General features: G+C 53.7%; 1 protein-coding gene across 1 annotated transcript in view; it reads right to left on the bottom strand.

The window, feature by feature from the left end:
* KIAA0930 (KIAA0930 ortholog) overlaps positions 1–23540 on the bottom strand; it is a 60838-nt gene extending 37298 nt beyond the window's left edge. Inside the window, exon 1 of the mRNA XM_006888036.1 lies at positions 23477–23540. Within this exon, the coding sequence (XP_006888098.1) occupies positions 23477–23540 (64 nt within the window). The remainder of the gene's footprint in view (positions 1–23476) is intronic.
* Positions 23541–23589: the final 49 nt, after the last annotated feature.

Below are 23589 nucleotides of genomic sequence, written 5' to 3'. Positions count from 1 at the left end.
GCTTTTTGATTTCCTGACTGCTTGTGCCAAGAGTGTTGACTGTGGAGCCGAGCAAACTGAAGCTTTGCTTGTAGAAAGTGAAAAAGACTTGAAGCACTTGCTGGAGATCAGACTACAGCCTTCGATACGGATTATCTCAATATCAAGAAAGCAAAAAGCCTCACTGCTGGGTCAGTAGGCAGCATCTTGTTAGGTGGAGGAAAGACTGAAGTCCTCTACACAGACTGGCAGCTCTCAATCACACAAGAAGCTAAGACATCAGGACTGGAGGAAGATTCATCAACAGCTTGAGTCGTGCTCTCAGAAGGTGAAGACTTGAGGCATTGACTGTACATCAAAGACTTCAGCCGTCAATATGGGTTATATCTCAACATTAAGGGAAAAAAATTCTTCACCACTAAACCAATAGGCAACGGATGATAAAAAAAAAAAGATAAGACTGAAGCTGTCAAAGACTTCATTTCAGCTGGACCCACAATCAGTTTCTATGGTAGCAGCAGTCAAGAAATCAAAAGACATGTTGCATCGAGAAAAATCTGTGGTCAAGGTCCTTTCCACAGTGCTAAAGAGCAAGGATGTCAGTGCAAAGACTAAGGTGCACCTGAAATAAGCCATAGTCTTTTCAATTGCTTTTTATGACAATAAACAGGCACGACAGAAGAAAACGGTTATCTTCGAATTGTGGTGTTGGAGAAAAGTCCTACATCTCCCATCAACAGCCAAAAGCATGTCTGTCCTGGAGACCAGGCAGCCAGGACAGGGAGCTCCTTATGAGGCTAGGACGGTGACACTTCACCTCACATACTTTAGACGTGTTGTCAGGGAGGGCCAGTCCTTGGAAAATGACATCCTGCTGGGCAAGGTGGAGGGTCAGAGACAGAGGGGAAGATCGTCCACGAGATGGACCGACACCGTGATGTAACAATGGTTCCAGCAGGACAGAGACGGTGCGGCAGGTACAGGCAGGGCAAGGGCCCGATCTGTCAACAGTCACTGCACGTCACAGTCGGCTGGAGAGCACCTGACAACACAGAGCTGACTTAAGGAAACCTCGTGGCCGTGGTCAATTACTGGACTGCTAAACAAAAGGTCAGAAGTTTGAACCCACTTGCCGTCCATGAGGGAAACTGGCGGGTCTGCTGCTGCGAACGCAGCCACGCGTGTAGTGACCCACGGGGTTTCCGAGGCTGTGGTCTTTACAGCAACCACAGCCTGGTCCTGAGGAGCAGCTGGTAGGTTTGAACCACTGACCTGAGCAGTCCAATGCCCAACCCAATGCACCAGAAGGGCTCCTCTAAGACAGGGACAGAAGTCCAGTAGCTGCCTGGGACACCGGAGGAGGACGGGCAGTGCTCTGGACCTCACTGCGGGTGTCATGAGGTCCCCAGAGGTGTCCCACAAAAACCAAGAGTTAAGTAAATCAAGGGGAGGGTCCAGCATTGAAGCAGAGGGACAGCTCCTGCCAAGAGCCTAGGGGAGAACGTGAGTGGGAGAGAGGCCAGGGCTCGTGGCCTCTTTGCTGGGCTAGGCTGAGTTTGTCTCGGGGACCCTGAAGGGTCTGGCCAGCAGAGAGCTGCTGGGTTTGTACAGTGGAGAGAGGACAACAGACGCCATGCCCAGCCCCGGACATCCTCCGGAGAATGTGTCACCAGCAGCGGACTCTGTGAGGTCTGGCTATCTACCAGGGTGGGAGGTCAGCCAGGCCACTTGGGGAAAGTCCAAGGAGGTCCCTGGAACAGCAGCACTCGGCGGCCACGAGGCATGAATAGGCCTCTGTGGCCCCTCAATGGGCCCTTTTATCACTCGTGCCTCTCCGTGCCTCTCGCCTGGGGCCCCATCCCCTGGGCCACACAGACAAAGAGGCTACTGCCTACAAGGCCAGGCTGCCCTACAGAGGCCCTGGAAGCAGCCTGGTCAGACGGCTCCCCATGTGAGCAAGCCCTGTGGGGGGCAGGGCCAGGCTCTCCGAGTGCCGTGACGGAGCCTGGGGAGCCCTGGCCTGGGTACACTCAGGAACTGTCCTCTCCGACCTGGAGGGCTGTCAGTGAGTCTGATACTGACTTTCATCATCCAGTCCGGCCCCTAGGACTATCTGCTCGGTATACAGGTTGAATAACCAAACCCAACCCCTGTTAGCAAATCGGTTCTGGCTCACAGCGACCCTCCGTAAGGTCTCTGAGGCTGTAAATTGTTACGGAAGGAAAACTCTTCATCTTTCTCCCATGGGATAGCTGGCAGATTCAAACCACCGACCTTCTCAACATGCATGCATTACACCACCGAGGCTCCCTCTTAAACAAGCGGTGAAAGGATGCACCTTCCCCGTCTTAGACGCGCAGCACACCCCGGTTCTGTTCAATCAACTGCCTCTTTGTTGGCCTATGCGCTGAGCACACCCAAGTGGTCTGCAATTCTCATTCTTGGCACCACTGTCCTTAACACACTGATAGGCACAGCCCGATCGTCTACTGCAGAGGCATCGCCAGCCTGCAATACGCCAGGATCCAACCCGACTTGTACCCACAATCAATGGCCAACGGAGCCGCAGTCAGGACATCAAAGGACACACTGCAGTGGACAAATGGGCTGCAAATGACCCTTCAAAGCCTTGTCACGGTTAAGGAGGTGTCCTCGGACTCTGGTGTGACGACTGTGACGTGGTCACTCCCTGAGGACTGATCCAATGAGCAGCTAGTGGTTGAAGGGCTGCCTCACCGGGGCGCGGTCTGCATCAGGAATGTAAGCCTTCCAGAGCTCACTTGGGTTTGTCCTGTCCAGATCTGGCACTGGCTCGTCACCTCCAGTTTTTGGACTTGAACTAGTGGCCTCCCCTGCCTACTGCCCTGGGATCCATCAGTCTCTGAAGCTTCCTGACTCAGGAGAAGCTTCTCTCTTGAGGTCTGACTCAGACTGGGGCTTGTCAGCCTCCACCAGCAGGGCCATCTATCTGTATATGCACAGATAAACAGCACTGGCTTTGCATCTCTAGTGAATCCAACTTAAGACAAAGAGCAAAGAAGCTACTTTGAGGACTAAGGTGCACCTGACTCAAGCTGTGGTATTTTCAATCACTTCACATGCATGTGAAAATCGGGCAAGCGTAAGGAAGATCAAAGAACTGATGCGTTTGAATTCTGGTACTGGGAGGAATCCTGACTGTACTAGGAACTGCCAGAAGAATAAACAAATCTGTCTTGTGAAAATGTAAGCTTACTGTTAACTCCTTAGAACTTCATCTTACATAGTCTGGACGTGTTACCTCGAGAGCCCAGCCCCGGAGACGGGCATGATGCTTGAGAAGGGAGAGGGGCAGTGAAAAAGGTGGAGGTCCTCCACGAGCTGGACTGACCCAGTGACTGGAACCACGCGCAGGGCAATGACGTGAGACCGGCGCAGGACAGGGCAGGTGTCCTTCTGCCATACTCAGGGCCACTAGGAGTCAGAGCTGACTCCATGGCACCTGTACCACCACCACATCTGGTCAGCGTCCTGTGTTCCTGGGCCTTCCTGCTGGCCAGTAATGCAGGCAGGACAAACAGGAAAGTCAGGGTCCCCAGCTAAGTGAGGGGTGTGGTCTCTGGTCAAGCTCTTAAAAGAAAGGTGGGGAAGGTACAAGTCTTCCGGCCTGTGGTCTTAAGACGGCCAGGAGGAGTGCCAGGGTGAGCCTTGAATCCTTCCTGGCCCCTGTCCTGTCCACCACCAATTCCAGTCCCGTGGCCATGTGACCCAGAGCCCAAGCTGTCCCTCCAGGTCTGCAGTGGTCAGCTAGTGCTCCAACCCATTCTTCCTCAAAGTTAGCTTCTTCAACTGACCCTCACACACCGCACTCCTCTTTCCAGGTCGCTAGCCCCAGGCTTCCCTAGGGTAACCCCCATCCCTGGCTCCTGCCCCACCCCAAGCCTCCCCAGGGTACCCCACTACTCTCTACAGGTTCTCTGTTCCCCTCACGAGCTCCCCGAGGACACCCCACTCTTCTCACCCACATGGAGCTGCTTCCTCCAGTCTGCTCCTCACACAGATCCTGTACCCCCATTTACGTGATGGAGAAACTGAGGCTCAGATCACTCGTGACAGAGTCACAGCTGCAGCCAGACCTGCTGCCAAGCTCACACTCTGGGCACCCAGCTCCTGCCTGTCACACCTGAGTCTCCATCCCCAGCAAGACCAGCACCTCGCCGACAAGACGCTCCAGTCCTGGGCTGGGCTGGGCACAGAGAGTGTGCTCAGTGACTGGTGGAGAAGTACAAGACCCCAGGAGGCCAGCGGCCAAAGACCCCGGAGACTCCTGAAAATGCCACATAGCAGCTGGAGGGGCCCCTGCTCATATCCATACAACACTGCAGTCTTTAACATGCCTCAGCCCTCGGGTCCCATCTGTGATCTCCCCAGCAACCCATTTCACAGACAAGAAAAATGAGGCTCTTCAGACCAGCCCACCCAGTACATTCACAACAGGAACTGGTGCCTGCTCTGTTCCAGGTACTGTGTGGGGCTCTAGGGGCCGTGATCCCTGCCCTGAAGGTCCCTTCCTACCAGGGAAGGACAACCCAGATACTCCCTCTAACATAGCTCTTTCTGGAAGACCACCCCTCAAACCTGGGACCAGTCAGACACACCAGCCACACCTCTCCCACAAATGCCTTCCAAGTAGCCTGATGTTGTTATGCGCCGTTGAGTCACCTGTGATCCACAGTGACCCTATGGACAACAGCTCTGAAGCCTGCCCTGTCCTGAGCGTCTCACTGAGCCTGACAAACCTACTCCCACTGCCCCAGTCACTGAGCCAATCCATCTCATCCGGGGTCTTCCTCTCCTGCGCTGTCCCTCCACCCTTCCGAGCATGATGTCCTTTTCCAAGGACCAGTCTGTCGTGGCCATGTGCCCAAAGTATGTGAGACAAAGCTTCAAAATCCTAGACTCCATGGAAAAACTTGGTGTCACCCTCTCCAAAACAGACCTACTTGCTCTCTTAGTACGTCTATGGTATGTTCAAGATTCTTCTCCAGCACCACAACTCAAAGGCATCTATTCTTCTGTCATCCTTAGTCATTGTCTAGCTCTCTGACACATAGAAAATAACTGAGAAGATCATGGCCTGAATCAGGTGCACCCTACACTGAAAACATTGCTTTTCAGCATTCTGGAGAGGTCCCTGACAGCAGATTTTCCCAGTGCAATTCATCTTTTGATTTCCTGACTGCTGGTGCCAAGACTTGACTGTGGAACCAAGTAAGCTGTGACAGTTAACAAAATCAATCTCTTCTCCATTTATCATGGTGTTGCCAACTGGCACTTCAATCCATATTGAAGACTATAATCCTTGACTTTCTGAAGCAAGTGCTTCAGGTCCTCCTCAGTTTCAGCAAGCAAGGTTGTGTCACCTGTATAACGTAGGTTGTTGATGAGTCCTCCTTCAATCCTAATTCCACATTCCTCCTCATAAAGCCCTGCTTTCCAAATGATCTCTTCTGCATATAGATTGAAAAGGCATGGAGATAAGATATATCCCTGACACACTCCTTTCCTGATTTTGAACCATGCAGTGTTTCCTTGCTCTGTTCCAAGGACTGCTTCCTGGTCCAAGTAAAGGTTTCGCATGAGCACAATCAAGTGTTCTGGGATTCCCATTTTCCTCAAGTCTGCCACAATTTGTTGTGATCCATGCAGTCAAATACCTGAGCAGAATTTTTTTTAAAAGCAGGATAGCTCCAGCTTCCCATTCGCACCCTAAGAGGGCCATAGTAGTGCAGTGGATGAAATGCTGGGTGTACTGAAAGGCCGCTCCTAGGGAGAAAGAAGAGGCGGCATGTCCCCATCTGTCCCCTCCACCCAGTGTGCCACCAGGTGGAGGCCAGGCCCTGAGTCCTAGATCCCCGGGTGGAGGCAGGAGGGATGCTCCGTGCACTTGGCCCTGCACCCTGTCACATCCTCTGCTACTGTTAGTTGCCCTGGGTTGCCTCTGTTCCACAGTAATCCTACACACGGTGCACAGGCAATACCCAGCCTGCTTCATGCTCCCCACGCAGGTACACCTGAGTCCACACCTAGGGTCACAGAGCCCTGCGAGAGCCCTGTGGGGCACAGCTCTTCCGTCGGGATGTGGCTTCCACTGCGTGGTCTTCCCTGGTAGGAGACACGTGCCCACTGCGAGTGGCTCTGCCGGTGTCTGAAATCCTGACCGTAGAGTTTCCGGCATCATGACAGAGCCACGCACTCCACACGCTGACAGACGGACTCAGGCTGTCGAGGGAGGTATCATTGCCCACTGCGATGTACACACGGGTTCACTCAGCCAGCCCGGCTCTGGGTGGGGACAGGTGCACAGAGGCACCGGCCAGCCAGCTGTGGGCCCACTGGGCCGAGTCCTCCTCACTCTCGGCTGGGCCCCCACTTCCTGAAGATTCAGCACTCAGCGAGTTTACACTGTGCACACCGCACAGAACGAGGGTTCCAGCCCCTCCAGGCAGACGGCAGACGCCAGGCAGGCCTTCCAGCTGTTCACCTTCAGTGCCACATTCCCTCTGGAGACTGGACAAACACCGCAGTCCATCCCTGTTCTTGTCTGTCCTCAGCCCTGGGTCTTCTGTCAGCTTGTTCAGGTCCAGGCTGGGCCACGCTCTGTTCTGGCACGTCCTTCTCGGTATGCCTCGCTCCCACGGCCTCTCAACACTGTTAGAACCCCGCCTCACTCCACTTCTTCCCGGATGGCCTTGACTGTGAAAACCAGGGCCTCAAACAGGTTCCTCCCAGGTCAGTCACAGCCAGCATGGAGCCAAACTCGTAAATGGTCCTAAACCAGAACCAGAACCGAAGAGGAAAAATCCTCTGCTGGACCGTCACAGTCTGTTGGCCAACGAGGGCAGATGTGCCCGTCTCCTGACAGTCAGCAACAGTGGTGCCCAGCTGTAGAGAGAAATGGCAGTGTGGGGGTGTCGGGTCTGACCTCTACGAACCCACAAAGCGGAACCGTCCTCCTCATCGATACCGCAGCACAAAGCTAACTCTTGTGAGCGAGACACGTCCCCCAGGCTCCGTCACCTGCTTCTAATTCCAACACCACCTTCCTGCTCTCCCGGGGCCGGCCGTGTCCTCCTTCCGTCTTCTTTCGATGCTTCCTGGATTGTTCACTATTCTGCCCAGATCATCTTTAAGAACAGCAGCTCGTGGCTTGAATCTGTTCAGTTCCTTCAGTTTGAGAAATGCCAAGTGAGTTCTTTCCTTTTCATTTTCTGACTTCGTTGCAACACTTCTCTTTGTTTTCCTGAGCTGCCCTTTGAAATCTTCCGTTCAGCTCTTTAACTTCCCGATTTCTTCCCTTTGTTTTGGCTTCTCAGCATTCTGGTGTATTCAGACTTAACTTGGGACTTCCATTTTGGTGTTTTCTTCCTCCTCTATCTTTGTGATGACCTTTTGTTTTCTTCATGGATGATATTCTTGATATCCTCCCACAGCTCCTCTGGTCTTCATCGCTAAAGCTCAAGGTCTCAAACCCTCAAACCCGTTCTTGAAATGTTGTTGTTGTTGTTTAAATTCAGGTGGGATCGACTCAAGGTCACATTTTAGTTCTTGTGGGTTTGTTTTTATTTTCTTTAGCTTCCATCTGAACTTGCACATGAGTGGCTGACGTCCTACCTGGCCTGGTGTTCACAGTTATCCTGGAGAGAGTGAAACCAGGACGCTCCTAGGAGGCTAGGATTTTGAAGCTCCGTCTCACATACTTTGGGCACGATATCAGGAGGGGCCAGTTCTTGGAGATGGACATCATGCTTAGAAGGGTAGAGGGTCAGCGCAGCAGAAGACCCTGGATGAGAAGGACTGACGCAGTGACTATGGCATTGGGGTTAGGTGTGTCCAACACGGCTCAGGGTGGGGCGGGGATCCATCGTCTCTGTGAGTCAGAGTAAACTCAACGGCACATAACAACAACGGGGTCTAAAATCCACTGAAGTGGCCACACACCTCACAGTCTTCACGGAACCATAATCATGGCTGTGGGCTTTAATTAAGGACGTTAACAGGCTGTAATTCAGGTTGGCAGGATACAACCCCTCAGTCCAGACAGCTTCTCAAGCACGGTCACAGGTCCTTTGACCTTGAATCTCACACTTAGGTCAGTGTTACAAAGTTCCCTTCTTCCTGCCACTTACAGCGTCTTCCCTCGGTCGTCCAGCAAGCTCGGGTGAAGGCCTCTGGCTTTGTGGGGCAGCAGTTCTGGGGCAGCTCTGTCTCCGGTCGGATCTGGGTCTCTGCTGAGGCTGCTTCTCTTGTGAGATCCTGGACTGGCAGGCCCAGGAACCTCTGACCCCAAAGGGCATGCACTGCGTGTCTGCTGCTTGTTGGCTGAAGGTGGTACTGTTGTTCGGTGCCATCAAGTCAAGCACAACTCATCGTGACCCTACAAACAAAAGATGTGAACGCTGTTCGATCCTGTGCCATCCTCACACTTTCTGATACATCTAGAGTTATTGAAGTGGTCACTATATCAATCCACCTGGTTGAGGGTCTTCCTCTCCCTCACCAGCTCTCCACCCTTCCCAGCATCGTGTCCTTCTCCAAGGAATAGCCCCTCCTAGCAACATGCCCAAAGTATGTGAGGCAAAGCTTCATCATCTTTGCCTCCAAAGAGCACTCTGGCTGCACCCTCTCCAAGACAGATCTGTTTGTTCTCTTGACTGTCCATGGGATGTTCAGTGATCTTCTTCCAACACCACAAAGGCAACAATTCTTCTGTCATCCTTATTCACTGGTAGAGACCAGTGGTACAGCACTGGTCGGTCAGTCTGCTATACTGAGGTAAGTTGAGGTTGCTATGGTGATGCACGCTGTGCCACTGGTGTGTCAAATGCCATAAAGGTTACCCACAGTGTACAGGGTTTGGTGGAGCTCCTAGATTAAGACAGACTAAGAAGCAGGATTGGTATCCACTTTGTAAGTACCAGGCCTTTGAAAACCCTACAAACATTAGAGAAACAAGGTTGGTTATAGTTTGCTGGTGAGAGTCTCAAATTCTGCTGCTGGGTCGGCTCAATTTAATGGTGAGACTAGCCAATCCCCTAGTTGTTGTTGTTTGTTGTTACGTGCCATCGAGTTGCTTGCAACTCATAGTGACCCTATGTACAAGAGCTCTATACGCTCTTCTATCCTGTGCCAACCTAGCCATCTCAAAGGCACTTATTCCCACCGCTCCAGTCACAGAGTTGATCCATCTCATCAAGGGTCTTCCTCTCCTGTGCCACCCCTCCACTCTGCCAAACATGATGTCCCTCTCCAAGTACCAGTCTCTCCTTGCAACATGCCCAAAGTATGTCAGACGACACTTCAAAATCCTTGATTCCAAGGAGCATTCCAGCTTCACCTTCTCCAGGACAAACCTGTTTGTTCTCCTAGCAGTCCGTGGTATATTCAACACTCTTCTCCAGCACCACAGCTCAAAGGCATCAATTCTCTTTCTTATCAACCCTAGTCACTGTCCAACTAACTCTCTGATGCATAGCACGTAATTGCAAAGACCATAGCCCGGATCAGGCGCACCTTAGTCTCCAGCCTGACATCGTTGCTCTTCAGTACTCTTGAGAGGTCCCTCACAGCTGACTTTCCCAATGCAATTCGTCTCCTGATTTCCTGGCTGCTGTTACCAAGAGTGTTGACTGTGGAGCCAAGTAAACGAAAACTGTTAACTATCTCAGTCTCTTCACCATCCATAGTGATGCTGCCAATTGGCCCAGTGGTTAGAATCCCCTAGTGGACTGACTAAAACACCCGTCTGGATGATCGGCCGAGCCATGTGGCAAAGTCAACGTCAATGGAAAGCCACTGTGAAGAGTAAAGCCTTGACGCCACCCCAGTTCCAAGACGGCAGCACTCTGCACACGCGTCACTCTCCGTGGTCCCGAATGCTTTCTCCACAGCAGGCTGCTGACGGGGCTCACTAGGCCTCACCCACGTCTCCCCCTCCAGGGCCTGCACCCATCGTGTCCCCCATTCTGCCCAGCACTCCTCCTGATGTGCAGCATTAAGCTTCACTGTGTCGACCACAAATGAACTGGCGCAGACTGGCCTGAAGCCCTGGTGAAAAGTAGGAACCAGCTCCTCCTCACGCATTCAACAGGCAGGGCCTTCAGGGAGAAGGGCAGCACAGACTTGCCCTGGGAGGGGTGGAGGGGATGTGTGGGCACGTGTGTGCTTGTGAGTGTGTACACGGGGACAGGAGGACACAGCTGCAACGCTGTGGACAGGGCCCAGCCCGGGGCCGACAGCTAGTGTCCCTGAGCTGTGCACACCCATGGCCCAGCCTTGCCCACTAGGCTGCACTGACAGAGCCCAGCCCAGCACTGAGTCCCGGAGCAGGCGGCGGCGTGGCAGGTGTCTGCACCCAAGGCCCCAGGGAGGCATGGACACAGAGCTGTCTGTGAGGATGACCTCATCGGGGTGCAGCGTGGCTCTGCAGCCCTGGCTCAGGCTGGTGCAGGAGTCAGTGCAGGGACACAGGACCTGGAGCCCTGAGGACTGCTGAGGGAAGGGGTTCAGGGCTCACAGGATCTACCTGCCATGGGGCTCGGGGGCTGCTCTGGTCCAGGGGATCAGTGAGGGGCCTGCTGCCCCACCGGCCCATGGGAGAGCTACAGCTGGAACGTGAGGGGAGGCTCTACGGTACGCCAGCCTTCCACTTCCTTTAGTTGGGGTACACAGGGGAGGAAGACACAGGTATCTTCACCTCTGTCTTTTTCATTCATTTCTCCTGAACTAATGTGCACAGCAGTGACCTTTTGGGGATGACTGTGGCACAAACATGGGGTGAGATGGTGCTAGCAAACCAGCTGGATGCTGGGTAGCCTGAACTCTGAGTCTGTAAAATGCACAGCATCTGCAAAGCACAGTGAAGGGAGGCACGATTTAAGGAGGGCGCATGGGAGCAGCAGGAACAGAACTCCCGGGGTGTGACGGGGCACCTGCTGCAAAGTCCCCTCCGCCGTGGGCTCCTCGACGGCAGAGTAGGTGGTTGGTGGACCAGGCAGGGGCTGGACAACTTCCTGTTCTGTGTCATCCGTGTCAGAGATTCTTGTTAAGGTCAGAAGGAGTCCCCACCACATGCTGCAAACAACTTCAAGGGCAACTGCTAACCGTAGGGTCAGAGTTTCAAGTTCACTCACAGGTGCCTGGCAACCCACTTCCAAGAATTCAGCCACCGAAGACTCTGAAGCACGATTCCACTCAGACACCTGGGTGGCTGCCATGAGGTTAAACCAAACTGAGAACAACTGTTGCAACATGGCCTTAGCTGGACTAAACCCCTAGCTGACCCTCCAGTGATCTTTCCGAGGCTGTAAAATCCACAGGAGATTGTCCACCTTTCTCCCTCAGAGAGGTTGGTGGATTTGAACTGCCTACCTTTCGGTTGTTATTGTTAGGTGTCATCGAGTTGAGCATGACTCATAGTTGAGTTAGACAAACGGTCTAACCCTGTGCCATCCTCACACTTCCTGACACACAAGAGCCCATTGCAGCAGTCACCATGTCGATCCACCTGGTCGAGGGTCTTCCTCTCCTTCACCGACCCTCCACCCTTCCCAGCATCATGTCCCTCTCCAATAAACAGCCCCTCCGATCAACATGGCCAAAGCGAGTAAAATGAAGCTTCAGCATCCTTGCCTCCAAAGAGCATTCTGACTGCGCCCTTTTCAAGACACGTGTGTCTGTTCTCTTGGCTGTCCATGGGATGTTCAGTGATCTCTAACACCACGGCTCAACGGCATCAATTCTTCTTCTGTCATCCTTATTCATTGTCCAGTTCTCAGACACACAGCAAGTGAAAGGAAAGACCACGGCCTGAATCAGACACACCTTACTCTTCAAATTAACATCATCACTCTTCAACAATTTGGAGAGGTCCCTAACTGAAGACTTCCCCAGTGCAATGAGTCTCCTTATTTCCCGACTTCAGATACCAAGGTTGTTAACTGTGGATTTAAGTAAGATGAAGCTGTTGACAGTTTCAGTCTCGCCCCCCCGCCATCCATCATGATGTTGCCTATCAGTCCAGTGGTAAGAATCTTTGTTTTCTTGATATTGAGAGATGCAATCCATACCAAAGGCTACATTTGTTGATTTTCTGCAACAAGTGCTTCAGGCCCTCCTCATTTTTAGCAAGCAAGGTTGTGTCATCTGCATGATGCAGGTTGTTGATGAGTCTCCCTCCAATCCTGATGCCACATTCTTCTTCATAGAGTCCAGCTTCTCAATTTGCTCAGCATATAGATTAAATAGGCATAGAGAGAGAATACAACCTGACACACTCCCTTCTTCTTTCATTTTAAGCCATGCAGTGTTCTCCTGCTCTGTTCACACAATAGCCTCCGGATCCAAGTATATGTTTCACACGTGCACAAGTAAGTGCTCTGAGACTCCCATTCTTCTCCATGGCAGTCACAGCTTATGATCCACACTATCAAATGCCCCTGCATCGTCAATAAAGCACAAATAAACATTCTTCTGGAATTCTTTCCTTTCAGCCAGGATCCAACTGACATTAGCAGTGATGTCCCAGATATCACAGCCTCATTAATCATTGACAGTTTCAGCTTTTTCTCCACCTATTATGTAGCCTAGCAGTCCAGAGGTAAGAATGTTTGTTTTCTTGACATTGAGATACAATCCATACTGAAGGATGCAGTGTAATCTAGGATGATTACAGCCTTGGAGAGCCTATGGGACAGTTCTGCTCTGTCTTATGGAGTTTGGATCTTAAACACTGGCCCAACCATGTCATGAAGGCCCTGGCCCTGTTTGCTGGGGTGGACAGCGGAGCACAGATCTCTCCAGTGCAGCGCACAGCCGGGCTGTAGACACAGGGGTGTCCTCTACATAGGGAGATCTGCTGTGGGTTATTTCTAACGGAGACCAGAGCTCATGATGTCCACCATGATGAGCCCACCCTGTCAGCCACAGCACGTCCAGCCAGCGTCACACAGTGACCCCAACGTTTACACACTGTGGACTCTCGTTGGAAAAGCGAGAGGGAGGACTCTATGCAGAATACTGCGCGCCAGTGGGGAATGCCTCCCAGAGGTGAGAAGGCCAGGCTTCGCAAACTGACCAGTGGACATGGGCCACCCCCCCTTCCTGCGTGTTCCAGCTTTCTACGATGTGCATGTAATGCTTTGTCTTTAGAAAAGGAAACCTGAGGGAGCTCTGGTGGCCTAGTGGCAAGAAGCTGCACTGCAATCCCAGAGGTACACGGTTCGAATCCACCAGATGCTCTGCTGCAGAAGGAGGGCAATCTCCTCCTGTACCAGTCAGATCTGATTTGACGGTACACACACAAAAAATAATAGTAAAAAAAAAGGATTTTTTTAAAAAAGGAAAGGAAACCTGGGGTTTTCTGGCCCCGCTCTGACTCCCCCAGGGCTCAGGGGTGGCGCGGGGTCCATTTTCTGACTTGTGGTGGCTGTGTATTAAAGAGCCAATTCCGCAGAGATATTTCTAGGCTGTGTCACAGGGAATTGCCAGGTCTTTCTTCCATTGAGCTGCTGGGTGGATTTGAACCACCAGCCTCCTGCTAAGCACCCAATTGCTTCACCACTGCATCCTGAGATCCTCTAGAAACAAGGCCAGAAGCTCAGCTCAAGGTGACCAAAATCGAAGGTGAAAGCTGGCCGTGGGGAAATGACTTCTCCAGGCCACTCCTGCTGCCCGCCCTCGCCCGCTGAGTCAGTTCTGCAATTGAGCGTTCGAGCTCCTTAAACCCTCACTTCCAGACGCCTCAGAGGTTCAGAGGGATGGAGCCCCCCAAAACTAGGGGAGCCTCAGCAGTGGACAGCCGGCCTCCCGCAGCCCCAGCCCCAGGATCAGGCAGCCAGAACCCACAGTCTTTAAAAATAGACCCAGGAACCGAAAGTGCCTCCGCCACCACTCCAAACGGTCTCACTTCCTCCTGACCACACAGACCCAGAAAAGACCTGCCCACCTGGAGGGACCCCGTGGTCACAGAGGAACCGTCCCTGGTGACCACAGAGGAGCATGGCCCCTGGGCATGAGCACACCCACACATCCTGGTGGGCAGTGGGCCAGCAGCCCGGTGCCCCTCACGGCCATCAGCAGTAACGAGGTGCGCCCTCTCCACGCTGCACACACACACTGCTCACTCAGCTTGTGGTCCCTGGGAGGGAAGCCGGAACTTCTCTCCCACACGCTCCGACCACAACCTGCCGTCCCCGCTTTAGAGGGATATGCAGAACCCCAAGGGGTGACACACTCTCCGGGGCCCAGTCTTCATCTACCCCTCCAAGTCCTCCCTGCCACCGACTCCTGACCCAGCTACACAGCCTCACAAGACAACACAGTTCTGGTGGGGTCTACATGTCTCCCCCTAAGCCACAGGGGGACCCCAGTGCCTGAGCCACAGCGGGCAAGCGGCACCCAGCGAAGGGAAGCGGGTCCCTTGCTCCTGGCTCCTTCTCCAGACTCCCTCGAGGGTGGACATCAGCTGGGATCCCGGCTCAGTCACCTGCTAGCTGTCACCTGAGTGCGTCACCTGACCCTTGAAAGCATTAACAGGTGTAACTGCTGGTCTCTCCTTGTCCAGCACAAACAGCAGCATAGGAAATCAGAGGCATGTGGAAACGCATGGTCCCAAGGAGCAACGGCCTTGGGAGCTTCCACCTTCACGACACTGAGACGAGAATAACTAGGCGGTGTGAGGCTACTTTTGTTGACCGCTCTGAAAGGGGCCTTGGAAGAGGGTCCTGGACAGAGTGAAAGGACAGAATCATGCCAAGGACTGGGCTTGTTAGTCTAATAGAGACGGATGGACCTCCAAGACCATGGCCCCGGGTCACTTGCTCAGCCTGGAAATAAACACACATACACGACTCAAGATTCAGTCATGTAACCGACAAGCTGGCCAGGTCAACACCAGGGAGGTACTCTCCCCAGAAAAATCAACCAGGGGAACATGTGTCCAGGGACAAAATCAAACAGGTAACATGTGTCCAGGGACAAAGCTCAGAAGACAGGGAGGACCAGAAGGACCGATGGATATGAGAATCACTGGGATGAAGTAGGAAGAATGCTGGTATGAAGTGGGGATGGTTGTCAATGAAAGAAACAAAAACAACGGAACAGAAAACCAAGTGCTCTGCAAATGTCCACTGAAGGCACAATAATATTAAGCATGCAAGGTCAGTTTGCTAGTTACAAAGTGGGGGAGCAGTCCCTAAAGAGACCATAACTGCCACTCAGGCAGATATACGTACACCCATGTTTATTGCGGCTTTGTTCACAATAGCAAAGGGCTGGAAACAACTAAGTGCCCATCAACAAACAAATGGGTAGAGAAGCTGTGGTATATTCACACAATGGAATACTACGCTGCATTGAAAAACAAGGAACTCATGCAATATTATTCAAAATGGGTGACCCTGGAGGACATTATGCTGAGTGAAATATCTCAGTCACAAAAGGACAAATACTGCATAGTGCCACTGTTGTAAAACAGGACTGACATCGGGGTTAGGCGGAGACTGAGAAAGATGGGATAAATAATGTATACTGCATTGAAACAGATGAGGGAGAGAACTGTTTAAAAGCGATATATGATTGGGTATTATGGTCATGACAAGAGTCCAGAATGAAGGCTGCATAGTGGAGTATATTGGGGTGGTTGTTGTTTTGTTGTTGTTATGTGCTGTCGAGTCGTTTGTGACTCAAAGCGACCCTATGTACAACAGCCCTAAACCCTGCTCTATCCTGTGCCAATTGCATTGCCTCTGACACACCCATCCCGATTACCCCAGTCACTGAATCAATCCACCTCATAGAGGGTCTTCCCCTCCTGCGCTGTCCCTGCACTCTACCCAGCATGATGTCCCTCTCCAAAGACCTGTCTCTCCTTGCAACATGTCCAAAGTATGTCAGACGAAGCCCCAGAATCCTTGCCTCCAAGGAGTAGCCTGGTTTAACCCTCTCTAGGATGAATCTGTTTGTTTTCTTGGCAGTCCATGGTACATTCAATACTCTTCTCCAGCACCAATGTTATATACCAATGAAAGAATTTTTCTTTTACTTTTCAAAGAGAAGTGATCTGGGGGGGAGGGGTAGGCAGGGAGAAAATGCAACAATGAGTGAATGAAAACCCAAAGTCTCTGTAAACATTCATTAAAATGAATAAAAATATTGAAAATTTTTTTAAAGTGGGGGTACAGCAGCACGAGGTCCTGAGAGTCTCCTCCTTCTTCGGCAGACAAGCCGGATCCAGTCTCCTGACCCCCCTACACTGCCCTGGCCAGCATCAGCACCTCCTTGTCTGTGCCCAGCAATGGTCACACCTGTGTCCTCCACACCTGGGACCTGCTGGGCTATTGGTACCCAGAGGTTGGGTCAGGTCAGCTTTGCCCTGATCTCACAGACTGCCCTGCCCAGCCGTGTGCCCGGGACATGCATGTCCCCTCCAGACCTCCATTCCCAGTTCAGGGACAGGAGACTATGGGTTCCCTCCAAACCACTGTGATCCAGCCCAAACCCCAGTACACGAGTCACGTGGATTTGGTTGTCACGCTTACACACTGCTGTCGTAATCTGTGCAACAACATGATGAAAAAGTTAGACCAAGAATGGCCACACCAAAACAGGGCCCAGAGCCCCGACAGACTCGCCTGACAGAGTGGCCCCAAACCTTCAGTCCCTGAGACACACAGCATCTGACAGGTGCAGTGCACGGGGTGCCTGTGTAATAACGCCTTTGTGGGGAGAGAGCAGGCGGCCTGCTCCTGTAACCCCGCCTGTAACCCCTCGGGCCTGGTCTACTGCATCTGGCAGGGGTGTCAGAGTTCACACGAAGGCACTGCACTCGGTCTTTGGTTTTTACGTGGGATGATGGTTTCAGAGATAGGAGGAATGAATGTGTGAAGGTGATGCTCTTCTCCCCCTTCAGCATCAGGCAGAGGAGACTCCCCGGGGCCGCAGGAAGGGGCCCAGCCACGTTAGGGCGTGTGCTGTGAAGGGTTACTCATTGTAACTCACCACTTGGCTGGGTAGGGCTCTGCAGAAGACGGCAAGTACGTCTGGCCCACTAAGGGGACTGGCTAGCTTGCTAAACCATAAACAAGGTAAGGGGCATCTTTTGGGTGGGAACATGCAAATAAAGAGGAGATTGGTCAGTGTGGGCAGCATCCCACCAGGCAGCAGACGGGAACCTCACTACCATGAAGAAAGCAGCAGCAGGGCCTGCATCTTCTGGGCCAGAGAGTTCTGTACTAGAGAACCAGGGACTAGAGGTGTTAGAGAACCAGGAACCACAGGTCTTAGAGAACCAGGGACTAGAGGTGTTAGAGAACCAGGGACCACAGGTGTTAGAAAATAGGAACCACAGATGTTAGAGAACAGGGACCACAGATGTTAGAGCACAAGGGACCACAGGTATTAGAGAACCAGAAATCATAGATGTTAGAGAACCAGGGACCACAGATGTTAGAGAACCAGGGACCACAGACATCAGAGAACAAGAGACCAGGTGTTAGAGAACCAGGGCCCACAGGTGTTAAAGAACCAGAAATCATAGATGTTAGAGAACCAGGGACCACAGATGTTAGAGAACCAGGGATCCCAGGTGTTAGAGAACCAGAAATCATAGATGTTAGTGAACCAGGGACCACAGATGTTAGAGAACCAGGGATCCCGGGCGTTAGAGAACCAGAGACCACAGGTGTTAGAGAACCAGGGACCACAGGTGTTAGAAAACCAGGTATCACAAGTGTTAGAGAACAAGGAACCACAGGTGTTAGAGAACCAGGGACCATAGACATTAGAGAACAAGAGACCAGGTGTTAGAGAACCAGGGCCCACAGGTGTTAGAGAACTAGGGCTGAGTGTGGGACAGAGCTGAGCTAGAGCTCCACGCAGCCAGGGAAGAGTGCCCTGACTTACTAGCTTACCTGCAGGGCAGGTGTGGCAGAGCTCTGTCAAGTTTGCTGAGGGTCAGAGGGAGGCCTGCCTGAGAGCCCACCTGACAGAGGCTGCCTGAAGAGTTTCTCACCTGAACTGTGCTGTGGCTTCCCTAACAAATCCACAGTCCAGGGCATGGTCTGTGAGTCCTGTGTGGCCCTTACAAAGAATTACTCAACTCAGAAGAGTAGCGAGGGCATGGGAGGGACGGTGGGCGTGAGAAATGAGAGGATGGCGCTGGAGCGTGGGGGCATGTCTGTCCTCGTGGGAACTGGTCTTGTGCCGATGATGTTCTTAATGGATTTACGTCCCATGTGGAGTTGGTGGAGGTCAGGTGCTGCGTGCCCATGCTGGCTGCACTGTTTGTACTGGAAGACTCTGGAAAATGCCCAGCAAGACAAGGTCACCTGCTGATGAGTTTACAGTTAACTTTGCCAGAAGACTTTGGTCTTTGTACCTCTGTTCCTTGGAATTTCTCCAGACACTGGAGTCTTTGTAACCCCCAAAGGCTCCAAGCACACCTCACTGCAGGTCATGGTAATGAGGGGACTCCGGTGGTGGCCAGCCAATCCAGACAAGGCCACCAAGTGACCTTCAGGGCATGGACTGGAGGCTGAGTTCAACCATATGGGCAATCATGTGCTGGGGCCTCCACAGGAGGAGAGTAGGTGTGGACACTTGTGAGCTTACAGCAGCACCCGAGGAGGTGGCCTGGCCTTTGGGGCACGTAAAGTGCATGCTGGAACCCCCCCAAGACCTCGGCCAATGCATCTCTCCATTTGTACCCTCTCTGTTGCAGTAAGTCTGGACTCTAAGCACAGAGCTCAGAGTTCTGTGAGGAGGAAACGCTTCGCGTGCAGGTGCTGTCAGAGGGAACCGAGGTGAGTGCTCATACGGGCACCTGGCGTCTCTTCCCATTCGTCCTCTCCACCCTCCCACCCCTCGGGGCCTTCCCTCAGGAGAGGCAAGGACACCTCTTGGGTGGGGAGGGCCACAGAAGGCAGACAGCTCGGCCAGAACCACACTCCTCCCCCCAGACACCTCCTTTCACACCTTCAGAATCTGAGAAGGGGTGACACATTCTCAGTGACTGAGGTACGTTGCGTGCTATGCATCAGAGAGTTGGACAGTGAATAGAGATGCGAGAGAATTGATGCCTTTGAGCTGTGGTGCTGGAGAAGAGTGTTGAATATACCATGGAATGCTAGGAGAACAAACAGGTTTGTCCTGGAGAAGGTGAAGCCGGAATGCTCTTTGGAGTCCAGGATTCTGAAGCTTCATCTGACATACTTTGGGCATGTTGCAAGGAGGGACTGGTCCTTGGAGAGGGACATCATGTTTGGGAGAGGGGAGGGACAGTGCAGGAGAGGAAGACCCTCGGTGAGATGGATCGATTCTGTAAGTGGAGCGGTGGGGATGAGCGTGTCTGAGACAGCGAGATTGGCACAGGACAGAACGGTGTTTAGGGCTCTTGTATATAGGGTCACTATGAGTCACAGGCGACTCGATGGCACATAACAACAACGACAACAAGAATCTTTAAGGAGACAACAGTAATCTGGCGATTCTCATCAGTTCACAAATGTGAACAAGTGTGTCACAAGTGTGACAGGTACAGGAGCCTCAGATGTTGCAGTTGGACAGTGGAGAGGGTCCACAGACTGTGATCTTGCAGGGCTGAGGTTCAAGGCCCTCTGGCCGTCACAGTGCCACGGGCTGGCTTCTCCTCCAGGTGCTGGGCCAGCCTGTGGCTCCAGGCATTAAGGCCCCACTACGCTTGCCCCTCTCTGAGATCCAAGGCCCGCGGGTGGTGCAGTTGGTTGAAGTAACATGCTACTCGCCAAAAGGTCAGTGGTTCGAACCCAGCAGCTACCCCTGGGAGAACAATGAAGCCGTGAGCTTCCGTGACCCAATGGCTAGTTCTGCTCTGTCTCACAGGGTCACTGTGGTCACAGTCAGCGGACAGGGCCTCTGAACATCAAATATCTCATCACAAAAAGAAAAAGATTCGCACCAGAAAAACCAGAGCCGTCAACCAGCAGCCAAGTTCTTCCAAGAACCTGAACGCTGATAGCCTTGGCGTTGACAACTCCACTCACCAATCCAGAAAGTTGTCTTTCACTCATGTGCTAAGTGTTGGCCGAGCACCTGCTGTGGACTGGACCCGCTCTGGGCTTGGGGAAACTAGGATTGGGCAATGCCTGCCGGGAGTGGGGCTCAGCAGAGCCTGGACAGCACGTCCCAGGGCAGCAGGAGTCGGGTGCAGAGGGAGGAAGGTGGCTCCCAAGTCGATCATCTGAGCAGAGAGGAAGGCAGGTCACACTAGGTGCTCAGTGGGCAGAGGCTGCCCAGTGCTGGGGGCGGGGTGGCTGCTAGCTTCCCAGGACACTGGCAAAAAAGACGGTGCCTGGGTGTCCAGGGACTTAGTTAGGGGGTGTGGGGGCCAGAGGAAGAGACAGCAGAGGTGACCTCAGTCCTGCTCCGGGCCTGCCTACCCCCACAGGGTGCTCTTCTCCCGGAAGCTGGAGGGCGGGCCACTCGAGGAGAAAGAGGAAGCTGCGGAGGGCGTCTGTCAGGGATGGATCCGTGTGTCCCCCCCCCCCACACACACACACACACGTCAACCTGGCCAGGCTGTGATTCTCAGCAGTCTCATGTAATTATCCGTGTGTTGTAACCTCTAACCTCGTCCGGCAGTGGGGGCAGGACTGTCGCTGCTGATGTTAGGTGTCGTCGAGCTGATGGGGACACTCATCCTATGCACAGCGGATGGGAGCCTGGCCCCACCCCGCACTGTCCCCGCGTGCCCCACCACGCTCGAGCCGGCTGCTGCAGGGACTGTGTCCATCCATTTCCTTAAAGGTCCTCTCTCACTGACCCTCCACCTTGCCCAGTGTGATGTCTTTTTCCAAGGCCTGGCCGCTCCTGACAAGATGCCCCAAGTTCATGAGCTGAAGTTCCACCATCCTGGCCTCGAAGAAGAACCCTGGTTGCACTTCCCCCAAGAAAGATTTGTCTGTTCTCCTGGCAGTCCATGAGATCAGAGACAGATAAAGATGCCACTGTTATGTTGTTGTTAAGTGCCATCGATTCACAGGCGACTCATAGCGACCCTATGAACGAAAGTCCTGGACACCTGTATAACTTTCGTCCTTTCTCCAGGTTCATAGGGTTTCCAGAGGCAAGCTATTGTGGAAGTGAATGCCACTCCTGCTTCCAAGCTTGTTTTAATTGGGGAGCTCCACCAAACATTGCCTGCCATGGGTAACTATTATCACATCTGACACATCATTGCCACAGTGTTCAGCTTCACAGCAACCACAAGTTACCTCTGTACAGCAAGTGGAAACACCAAGGCTATACGACCTAGAAGAATGTTTCACCAAAAACAATGAAAGGCAGGCCTGAGGGCCGCGGAGTAGTCACGCACAGATATATAATCCATGGGACTAAAGGCACATAATGCTGTCAACATTTCCCATGAGATGTGATCAGCCGTAGGGGAACTAGAGTGAAATGCAGCACCCACAATCAAGTCACTGCCCCACGGACATAAGGAGAGCTTCTCTGGGGCATGGTCAGCACAGACTTTTGTCTTACAAGAGAGAAAAGGAGAGAGATGGGAGCAGTGGAGGAGGGACCACAGCCCACCAAGGAGGAGGAGGAGGGAGAAGCAGAGGGGGCCTGTGAGCCTGCATCCCTGTGCTGGGAAGCTCCCTGACACAGCGGAGGCCAAGACACACGGATCTCCAAGGAACGCTGGACCCACTGATGCTGAGAGGTGGCTGGACCTTCCTCCAGAACCAACACAGAGGAGGCTTTTCCCTAGTGCAGGGACCCTGAATTGGGACTTACAGCCTCCTAAACGGCAGCAAAATCAATCTGTTAAAATCATCCAATCAAACTGTTAAAATAGCTTTCCCGGAGCAGCACAGAACTAAGACACCATTGGGTGGACCAGGGGCCACCCTGGCTGTGCCACCATTGGCGAGGGATGCCCTCTGAGCCTCAGCTGCTCACTGATGAGAGATAACACTCCTATTGACAAGAGCAGACACAAGGAGCCAAGCCCTCCAGAAGTAACCAGCAAACACTAGATGTCCCAGCAGCTCAGGTTGGGCTGCGAACCAGAAGGTTAGCGGTCTGAACCCACCAGCTGCTCGACAGAGGCATGTGGTGGTCTTTGAATAGAGCCTTATATCCTTGGGAACGCTGTGAGCAGTTCTACTCTGTCCTGGGGTCCTATGAGCTGGAATGACCACGGGTACATGGCTCAGATGGAAAGGCCCCTTGGGTTCCTAGGGCTGGGGACTGGCAGACCCATATGTGAACCAGGAGGTGGGGCTGGCACTTGGAGGGGCTGAGGGGCCTGCAGCAGATGGTCCCTCAGCCCCCTTCCACCTCAGCTCCTCTGCCAGGTGACAGGTGGGCCTGCCATGCAGCCTGGCACAAAAGAGGTGCTCCATCAGTGCATGAACTAAGGGGGGGTGGTCCTTGAATTTCTGCTCCAAACCAAGTCTCCACACCGTTTCAGAAAAGAGACCAGAAAAACGAACGTCTTACCCCACCCCGACCTTGAAGCCCCTCCCCAGCACCCCTTTTATTTCAAACTCCTGCGTGGGGGTGGCTGAACTGGGAGCTGCTCCCCAAGGGGAAGTGTCCCCGCTAAATCGGCTTGGACAGAATAGAGCTTTCACAAGTATTTCCTCTCCAGCAGGGCCTGCAGGGCGGGGCCTGCGAAGCCCTGGGGAGCCGGTGACCCCAGCAGGGATGTATGTCCACTCTTGTGCCTCAGTTTCCCCATCACGGAAGGGGGGCATGCAGGTGGCATCTGGCAGGCCAGGCCGACCCTCCCAAGTCAACCGGGCTGTCACCTCCTGGGGGAGGGGGAGGCTGGCGATGGGGGATGAAGTCATTCCAGGCTTGGAGAAGGGAGGGGTCTTTTCTCGGGGAGAATGACAAGCGGGGGCTGCGGGCGGGGGTCCTCCCCCGCATCCTCAGAGCCATTACCTCACAGCAGCCGCACGAGGCCCGCCCACACCTGCAGCCAGGCGCTCAGACAATGTGCGCTCACCCTCGCCCGGAATCCCACCCGAGACGCCCCTGCTGCCCCTGCCGGGGGCTCGGGGCCGGGGTGGGGCCCAGCAGGTCCCCCCGAGGGAACGGACACGGGGGCAGGTGCAGAGAGGTTCGGGAGGACAAAGACGCAAGCCCCGGAGACGGAGGCCGGTCCGGGGATTGCAGGCTGGCCCTGCCTCTACTGGCTAAGGGTCTCCCCAAAGCTGCACCTGCAAGACGCCGAGGCCTCGGGAGGAGGAAGGGGCGCACACCCGCTGGGAGGGAGGAAAGGAGACGGGCAGAAACCCGGGGAGCACAGCCGAGCGGGACCCGGAGCGACAGGCGCACGCACAGAGGTGGACACGGGGCCGCGCACCCTGCCCGCGAGGCCCCGCGGGACCCAGAGCCCGGAGGCGCCACCGTCGCGCCCGCAGGCCCCGGCCCCGAACCCGCAGCCCCGGCAGCATCGCGATGCACTCACCGAGGCCGCAGACCTCGCGGCGCAGGTGGAGGCGGCCGCGCTCCTCCGCTATGGCGCGCAGCATGTGCTGCAGCGAGCGCCCCTCGGCCTCGGCGCTTCCCGCAGGCTCCGGG

Source organism: Elephantulus edwardii, unplaced genomic scaffold (assembly GCF_000299155.1).
Source record: "Elephantulus edwardii isolate Elephantulus edwardi_28Jun2011 unplaced genomic scaffold, EleEdw1.0 scaffold00064, whole genome shotgun sequence".
In the NCBI taxonomy this organism is placed as follows: domain Eukaryota; kingdom Metazoa; phylum Chordata; class Mammalia; order Macroscelidea; family Macroscelididae; genus Elephantulus; species Elephantulus edwardii.
The sequence above is the reverse complement of the archived record's forward strand: the minus strand, read 5'-3'. Positions and strand labels throughout refer to the sequence as shown.